This window comes from Echinococcus granulosus (genome assembly GCF_000524195.1).
Source record: "Echinococcus granulosus chromosome Unknown EG_S00089, whole genome shotgun sequence".
Classification (NCBI taxonomy): domain Eukaryota; kingdom Metazoa; phylum Platyhelminthes; class Cestoda; order Cyclophyllidea; family Taeniidae; genus Echinococcus; species Echinococcus granulosus.
Window position 1 is genome coordinate 61210 of NW_020170469.1, and position 9668 is coordinate 70877.

Sequence of the window (9668 nt, forward strand, 5' to 3'; positions counted from 1 at the left end):
TAAATTACAATGCATTAAAATAATATTTCAGTTGGTTATTTTACATATAAACTTATTTTACTACTCAACTCAGCTTTGTTTAAAACTGTCCAGACAATAGTTCATTCCTGCGGGTCAATGCTTTGTGTGCATGTTCATGTTCTGAATGGTATGTAAATGGTTTTGCGATTAGGAGGAGGGCAAAATAAAACAAGTATTACCCTTTTTGTCTATCCATATCGCTCTAGGTAATGATAAATTAAGCCCTTAGATAAATATTTATTGGACAACATATTACAGCCTGTTCTTGCAAGCCAATGGTTTTTGTTAATTTTCCCCAAATATACGCATTAAATATAAGATGATCTGATCATCTCAAACTAATTTGAATTTGCTAAATTAGCATTCAGCATATTAGGCCACGATACTTACTAGAAAATTGCCTAAAATTTAACAAAGCTATCCACGGAATCTTTTTAACGAAGCGATGGATGTTGACCGTTAACAAGTGGAACCAATGCGGACTTAAGGGAAAACTCACTTTTGGTAATGTGGCTTTTGCGAACCATGAAGTAGCATAATACCTTGGTTGCTTATTTATTTCTTCGGGGACCGAAATCTTCCCCACTGTACTTTAGCTAAGCGGCATGGACTTAGGGCCATGCTAGTAGCGCGTTAGCCCTTCTGTACGTCGGCAGTGAATATTCTGCCTAGCAGCATATATTGCATCGACTTCAGGCAAGACCCAGAGAGATCCAAGTCAAACAGAACAAATAAAACTTTCTGATCTAAATAAAACCACCCACGATAGTACGTTTTCGGTATAAAGCAACCATTAGCCATATCTACATTTTATGTCTTTCGTAAAATCCCAAAATCTATTTAGAATTTTTAAATTAAGTTTAGCCGTGCCCACGTTCTTCTCATAATGCCTAGCCCTTTTTAAATAATGAAAACATCAACTGCTGCTGTGCATGACCAAGTTGTATTAAAGGACTTTAAAGAGATTGTTTAGCACTGAAAAATAATACTATAAACCAACACTGACCAAAAATCAGTGCCCAAGCAACCAGTTTAACTCCAATGGATCATTCTAGTTGAAAGTTTTTGCAAAAACAAAAAAAGAGTCGATTAGCTAACCTGCTTATTAAATGGCGTTTTTATGAACCTACTGGCGAAGATATCTGTCATCTTGGATGGTATCAAGGCAGAATTACCACACATCTGACTCAAAGCATATTTAAAAAGCAAGTAGTAACTAAAATTACCCAGGCTTTGCATTAGCTGTCTAGCTTCATTTTAATCATTTGAAAATAAAAGTGTTGAAAATATGAGTAGGCTCAGATTTTACTGCACGTGGTTCGCCAAAGGAGAGAAGAAGTAGTCTATCACGAATCCCTGTGATCGTTTTTGTATCATGTTGCTTTCCAGTAAGCGAACCACTTTTGGATCCTGTGGTTAGATAATGAGAACGAAATGTCTTCAAAAGAGTTCGGTTGCTTGAATGTGCCCCCTCTTTTTTTTGCTATTGGAGTCGCAGTTAGCTGATGTATTTGCAGACGATCACCGTTGAATGGTGTGCGTCAAATAGTTTGCGCCTCCTCTCGCTCCCGCGCTATTATTTTGCAAATAATGCCAACCCCACTTTATCACCCTGTCTTCTTTAACAGTCTCCCTAGTTCTTGATCTATTGCTTTTAAGCAGAAAGTTCAACAATCCACAGTGGGAGTGAGACCATTGTTTCTTTAGTGATTTTCACAATTTGTGACTTAGTCCCTGCTTGAAGATTTCTTTGTGTCTAAAGGATGTATTTGTTGAATAGATTGAAGAACACGTTGAATTCGAGTCAATGTCTGCTATTCATGACATTTTCTTTACTTTCTAATGATTTTTTCCATACCATAAAGACATCTTTGTCACAGCAAGCCAAGGGATAGACAAGTTTTTTTGCAAATGAATAGCATTAGCTTAACCCATAAATACTGATTATAGTTTTTGGGCATTTATAATTAATATGAAGTAAAGATAAAGTTTTGGCAGAGGTTAAAAGGAGTCGCAAGCGACCACGCCATTTTTGAATGCTGTAAAACACCAAATAAATTTACTTATTTAAAGGTTCCATGTATTTGTGACAGCAGGGAAAGGCGACACTTGCTTTGAATATATCCTGCAATTTGAGGGCCTGCGTTTGCAACAAGTTCTCTGTGAAACTTGGTGATAAATTGCTACCCGCACAATTTTATACGATTAAGTGTAATCTGCTTAAACTTAAGACAGACCTTTTTAGTACGGATATTAAAACAGGAATAATTTACTCTTCAAGCCGAAAAATTCATGCTTAATTATAAATTAGTTAAGATTGTCATTTTACAAATATACTCTAATAGGTTCAGCGTTCACCTCTTCCTCCTTAGCCATCATGCTCTTAGAACAAATAGACGAGTTTGGGGAGGACATGCTCCAATTGATGGAATATTAAGGGGATACAAATATTGCGGATTAAAGTGTTTGGGCTTGTATTCTCTTTGTTTGTTATGGCCGCCTCTCGTCCAAAAGGCGCATTTAAGCAAACAAGGATTATAGCGCCATATTCAGTCTTAAATATTCTATCCGAAGAATTCTCTCAAAAATATATAACAAACTTTAGTAAGCTGTTTACATTTACATTAATTTTAATAATTACCCACGAAAGTCTTTGCTAAAATACTGAATGTGCCTTATCACTTAAACAATACTAATTATTTGATTATAATAGGTTCGGCCTTCACCTCTTTCTACTTGATCTTTATTATTATTCTTCTCTTATAAACCGAGCAAAATGGTCGGGGTTGTGCTCGTTCATAGTACAATCCTCCCTTGAGGATGGATAACCGTTCCCTTGCAAGATTTTGCTTCACTGAACGTTTCTCGCCTAGCAGGTGCATTCAGTCAACCGTGTATAGCACATCCCCCTCTTTACTAGCAAAGAACTGGTGAGTCCGTGGTAGTTAGTCTTAGTAATACCATCGGCGTTGATATTCCTTCTTCCATTAGTTGCAGAGACAAATCGCCAGTTGAAATCTAATAATCGCAATCAAAGCACAGATATACGCATTCACAAAGACCCAAATATCAAGGCAAAGGTTTAGCGAAGCAAAGTGCAAAGGGCTTGCTACATTTCTTTGATTCACTCAAAGTGATCTCGTGTTGTCATGGAGCTATAGTTCTGATGAATAATATGCAAATGGCAAGACATTGTAGGAGTAATAATCGTCAATTTGTTGAGCTATTTAAGAATTTCTGAGGCACAAAACGTGTCGGAGGGGCGATGCCATCACAAATGACACTCGTCTGCAACTAGTAGGATAACGCAGTAAAAGTGTGCAGTATGTGTATATTTCAAAACTAGAACCATAACATCAGCAGACAAAGTGATAACTGAATCAAATAACTTTACAGGAAAAATCCAAAATTATTTGCGTTTGATTCGCTATCCTAATAGGAGTTAAAGAATGATCGTGTTCGTTCATCACAAGAGCCATATTCTATTCAAATAACCCTGCGGTTACTTTGACACATTAGATTACTAAGTGATGCGTTGATAATTATGAGGACACTTTGCGCCATAACCCGTAACCTTGGTTAGGGCCTGATTTTCGCCAACGGTGTTTAAGCATGGAAATTGGATGTACATGCTTGAATATGTGCTGTCAGGTAATCTCCTCTAATAATTTTTCACACACTTTTGGATGTGCAGCCCAATATTAAACCCGAAAGCAAAAAATTCTGTTGACGTATAATTTTGAGCCCGAAATGACCACTGGTGGAAGGCTAAAATTGTTGCGAATTTAGCAGCCACAAACAGGACAGCTGAATAGATGGTTTTTAAGACATTACAAAATTATCGCCAAAAAATGGAATATTTTCTGGGCAAACTGTAAACGCGTTTCATTCTGAAGTTCATTTTTTACTCTACCTTTTACAATCTTGGTCATTTCATATTCAACAATGTTTAAAATTATTATGAATTACCATTATTTAGAATTATTATTATTAAAAATGTGAATGGCGATGTCAAAATGGCTGTTGGGTCAATAATTATACATTGAGAAAGAAGTGTCTAAGATTATGGTAATTTACAGTTATTTCTTGAAGGAAAGATCTATTTCTAGGTGAGGAAAACTGGCGGAATACCAGTCTGCAATGAGCAGAAGTATGTGCTTGCATTGCTGAGCTGTGGCAAAGAGTATCAAATGTAAGATTCAATTTAAGCAGTGACAGGGAAATTAAAAACTTATGACATTGAATTCCACATTTCAGCTCGTGGACAAAGTGATGATTGGGCGAAAGAAGCTGGATATATCTGTGCTAGTTACAAAAGCCGTGCGTCCTGATGTCAAAGTGGAATTATCAGCGCCGGTTTTCGATAAGACATATGTCAAAAAGCGGTTCTTTACTCTTCCAACCGATCTACTTAGGAGTAAAATAATTAGTCAAGCCAAGAAAATGGTTGAAAGTGAACTTCGAGCCTTCGTATCCATCCTCGGCTGAAACATCGCACTTCAACAACGCCTACAACCCAGACGGCTTCCACCAGTTGCCTTTGTGCATCGCGTGTTGTTTGAAATAGTGAAATTTCATGAATAAAGCGTCTTTCTCGGTGAAATAAATAAGTGGTACTTTTACGGTTGGAGCCACGCACAGAGAAACTGAAACACGGTTTCCCTCCAGAAGAACTGAATTCTCGTTATTTTTTTACTGATGCTTCCATGGCACAGCACACAGTGATCCTACTAGTATCTCAATCTTGGAGTTTTTGGAATCAAACGAGCAAACCTTGAGCTTTAAAATAGGTCCATGGAAGGGACATTGTTAGGTATTTATACTGTGGTAAAATTACCACTGTGAAGGAACGACTGAAAGTAAAACCAACAGGTTGAAGACTGTAGCATGGATGGAAACCCGCACTTAACTTCCACATCATGAACCCATGGCAGGCAGCTGGATAGCAGTCACTCCTTGCCTAGAAGCAGCCACAGCTAGCGCTGTCTACCTTATGAAGGTCAGGACTGGGAATGAATGAATTCGGAGTTGGGAGTCTGCCTCTCAGAATGCAGCGGATTAAGGCTGAGGGTGGTCAGTCCTGTGTACCAAGGCAACGAATCGGAACGGAGAGACCGAGACCCGACCTTGATAACGTTACCCGACATTTTAAAAGGGGTAATCATTGATTCGCTACCACGTTTGCCGTCAATGTGTGGAAAATGCGACCACTTCCAAAAACCGAACCCTTCAACACCGAATAAAAAAAGGAGAACGTATGTAGGAAGTGAAGTTGCCAAGTGCATAAGAGAAATAGATCAGCATTTCTAGTTGGTTCGTCAAAGTGGTGGACAGCCTCCGAGCGCTCAATAGGATGGCGATACACTTGATGATGATAGGGGGGAGGTGTCATGATGGGGCGCGGGAGCCCTGCGATCGAAAGCGTGTGGCGGCGGTGGTGGTGGCGCTTACTGCAGCTGCATGCGATCAGGAGCGGACACGCTGGTACCTGAGGTGGATCCGGTGAGATTAGCTTACGATGCAGCTAGGTGTGGACAACGACATACCACAACCCATGGTGGAGCCTATTCCCAGTGGCAAATATTACCATCATCCCATTTACCTCATCGGTTTGACAATAAAAGGCACAGTTGCTGCACTCCTGATTTTGATTCACTGTTCAATATCTACCTACAGAACTGCGACGGTATTTCGTCAAAGAGACGACATTAAAATGAAAGCAATACTTTGGATAAGTAATCCCCGCGAGCAAATTCAAGAGATTGGAAGACTTCGATAACTATGAATGAATAGCCTTTAAAAAGTGAGTTATGATGTCCCAAGGAAAACTTATTTAGAGGAGCCAGTTCATCGTAGACATTCTGAAGTTGATTTGCCTGTTCACCTGACAGTTTATTCCAACGGCCATACACTTTTACATTTAAGATTGCGAAGAAAGTAAAAATTCTGACGACGAAGCTGGATATTTCTATGCAAATAAAAAAGCCATGCGTCCCCCAGTTAAAGTGGAAATGTGCGCTTGGTCTTCGGCGGTGCATATGTCTATGCTTGGTGGTCAAATGGATTTTCGTACCAGATGCAATAATAAGTCAAGCCAGAACAATGATTGAAGGCGGAATCCTGGCCTTTGTATCCGCCCTCGTGTGCAGCATCTCATGTGCATTCTATCATTCACTCTCTCCCCCGACTTCAGTTTATTCCATCTTTACTTCCAGTCCTACCCGTCTTTACCGCAATCACTGTGCACCACTTAGTGTAAATAAGTGAGCCACTGCATTCCTACTTCAGTGACGTCTGCAGCTTAAATAGCCTCCTCCTGTTGACTTGTAGATTACGTGCTGTTGTAGGTGGTGCAATCGTACGATTGTAGAGACTTACTGGGTGGAATAGATTATTGAGACGTCTATGATGCGGTTGTGCCTAGTGAATCTGGAAAACTGTCTCCCTCCAGTTGTGCTGATACCCTGCCACAGCACACGCTGACTCTGCTACTCAGGAGACTTTAACATTCAACCGAGCAAACTTTGCCCTCTAAAATAGCTGCAACAAAGGGGAACAGATTAACTGTGCGTGTTAATTTAATATGAGGATCTTATAATCGTTTCAAAGGTGAATTACGCACTGGTCTGGTAGTATGGTTTGTGGTGTATTTCTAGGCAAACTGCTGCCTTAGATATGGGGAGAATTGACAAAACACTGGAGGGGATTGCGTGAGCAAACTGCTTCGCTACCCACATGGAGAACAAAGACGGAGACTAAGGAGCCTTGCTTGTCAAATGCACGGATAAAATATATATTATTCCACTACACAGCTCTCCACTCTATGCGTCACCCTCGACACTCCCTGCAGTACCCTTTTGAGTCGGCTACGGGGAGGTAGTCCGTGCTTCACAATCTGCCACAAGCTAGGCAAAAAGATCCTTCTCTGTGTGTAACAATAGGAGGTAATGCTTCGAATATAAATGTGCCAGAATTTTTTGTTATCTTTTATTTAAAATAAATTGCATGAAAATAATTAAAAGGAGACAAATTATGGAGGCTTTACAAGTGATTGGTTTATTGCGATTTCTAAAAAGTAGGGCAAATCCTTATTGTTAACCTTTGTACTTAGCGTGTATTTTGAGTGCAACAATTCAATTGTAGAAAATGAGAAGAAATTGAAGAAGGATGCGCATCCAATCAAATCACCAGAGCAATTGACCTGCCTTAGCATAAGGAGAGATTCTTAACTTAAATTGTGAGTTACCTCTGCTTTGAGTAGGGTCTCGGAAAATAGAAAGAAGCACAGAATTGTTCAACCTTTGTAGCTGAGTGTTCTGGTGTACCTTTTAGGGTACTATCAATGATGAACTCGATGGAGATGCTTCACTCACCTTACGCCAGAGGGGAGACCGAAACAAGCGACACCAGAAGCAATGTACCATTGAAATGAAAGATCAACTTTCCAGATACGTGGAGTTCTGCTTTGCTGCTTTAGTCACCATTCTTAGACCCTGTACCATAAGGCTGAAGCTCATTGGTGAGAAGTGGTTACACCAGAAGGTCACCATGGGAGGCTCAAAAGTCATCTTAGATGGCATTATCATCACGCGTGTCAGCTTGTCGCCATGACACTTTAAGGGTAATGTGTATAGTAGTGTGTGCAAGTAACTTTGTGAATGACCCTCGTCTAACACTGTGTAAAAGAAGACATAAAATTGCCATAATAAATGAGGTAGAAGTGAACTTAAGGATTAGGCTTTGGTGGTTAAAGTTGACGCCACTGAGATGTTTGTCGGGTGTTGACATGCGGTAGAAGTAGCCGCAACTACTTGTTGTGTGCTTGGGTCTTCTGAGAGAGAGAACTTCACCCTTAGTACGATAGCGATATGCGAACTCGTGTAGAGACCGGCTTAGCGAGAATTTATGCAACCGTCTACCGAAGTCATAACTGTGTCTCATTTCCATCGATACCAACCTTTGTACGGCCTAATATTGGCATTAAATATCTCAGCTGATAAACCAAGTGCCACAAAATTGGTACTAACTTCAACAATAAGTGAGAATACTTTTGTTATGGAATTAACTCTGCTTATTTAATGCTGTAGTTTGAGGGCTGTCAGTGGTCTCTATTCCTATCTCGTGGGTGATTTTAAAGCATGGACTATCTCGTAGTAGTTGGAGCAAAAGGTATGCTTTGATTTGTGTCTACAAGCCTTTGCTTATGCAATTTTTCTCCAGCACCTTGCCGATTCCCTCACATTTGGGTCAGTGTTTGGCTTACAATGGTGTGCTACAGAAACACACGGCAAGTGACGCCACTGAGTTGGTGTTATTATTACTTTTAAGACTGTTAAAAGGATCGTTGTGGCATGGAAGCATATTCATATCTTTACCATTGATTAAATCCACCAGGATTGACGCAGTCCTTCAGCTTCTCCATGCACCACCCGAACCGTGGAAGTAATAATAATCCATTTACTTGAAAGGCTCTTTTTTGAGCAATTGGAAAACTTCCAACAAAAGATGATGCAGGGACGGTACTGGTTGAAGACGGTTGGGTGGAGGGGGTTACTGTGGAGGGAATGCAGTGGTACACTGCTTCATATTCACCGATACACAGTGATTGCGTCAAATGGAGGTCGAGGCGAGACAGTGGTGAAAGGCACATAAAATGCTTTAGCCAAGGGCTGATATGAAGGCTTGAAGCTCACTTGCAATCCTCGTTTCGGCTTGACTGATTATTGTCCCTTTGAATGGTCCAGCTGGTACGGGCAATCCAAATGACCACCATGCATAGGCATATGCATCATCAAAGACCGGTGCCGACAACTCCAGTTTAACCTCAGGATAGATGGCTTTTTTCACTTGCACAGAAATAACCAGCTTTACCTTCCCGATTTCCAATTTATTTGCAATCTAAAATGCGAAAAAACAATGGTTATCAAAATAAAATGTTAGTTGAATCACAAAATCGGCTTTGAAATATCTATAACAGAAGATTTAAATGGCCTTCAAGAAGGTGTGGCAAAATGACTGTTAAGCTTTCATCCAAAGAAATATGGGGCTGTAAATCTCCCACAATTTATGTATTTAAATGTCTCAATAGTAAAATTGTGATATATAACTGCAAACTACAATGTGCTGGTGGAGAGAAAAAGGAAGCGGATGTAATTAATGTAATAAAGTATATTGTGCAGAAAACTCACTGAAGTGGGAGGAGTTAATACCAAGTGGGTTGCATTGATGCAAGTGCTGAGGGTATAGGTGATGTCCCCATTGAACAGAGTCTCGTAAAATGAAAGAGGACAGGAGCGAACGAGACTTCCAACAGATTCCAATTGGAATTTCTTAGCATTTGTAGCCAAGTATTCTGGTGCATCCTTCATGATGCTGTCAATGATGGACTCGATGGTGGAGCCTGCACAGTCGTGTCAACAGGAGGAGATGTGTAACTCACCGTGACCGAGAATGGAGACTGGTAGGAGCGTCAGAAGGAATAGTATACCATAGAACTGCAAAAACTGCATGCCAAAGCGGTGGAGTTCTGCTTTGCTTCAATGACCTTAGCCTTTATATGCCCTTTTTGGCATGAGGCTGAAGTTAATTGGTGCGAGGCGGTTGCATCAGTAGGCAAAGATGGGAGACTTGGAGGAGGCCACATCAGA

The 9668-nt window shown here is 40.3% G+C and overlaps 1 protein-coding gene across 1 annotated transcript; it reads right to left on the reverse strand. All coding sequences in view use genetic code 11, as the record gives it.

Moving 5' to 3' along the window:
- Positions 1–5409: 5409 nt before the first annotated feature.
- Positions 5410–9530, reverse strand: EGR_07866 (hypothetical protein; the record flags this gene model as incomplete). Its single annotated transcript, XM_024497115.1, has 4 exons — positions 5410–5477; positions 8715–8919; positions 9210–9421; positions 9461–9530. 4 exons carry the CDS (start codon positions 9528–9530, stop codon positions 5410–5412), a joined length of 555 nt encoding a protein of 184 aa, XP_024348452.1.
- Between the last annotated feature and the right edge of the window lie 138 nt (positions 9531–9668).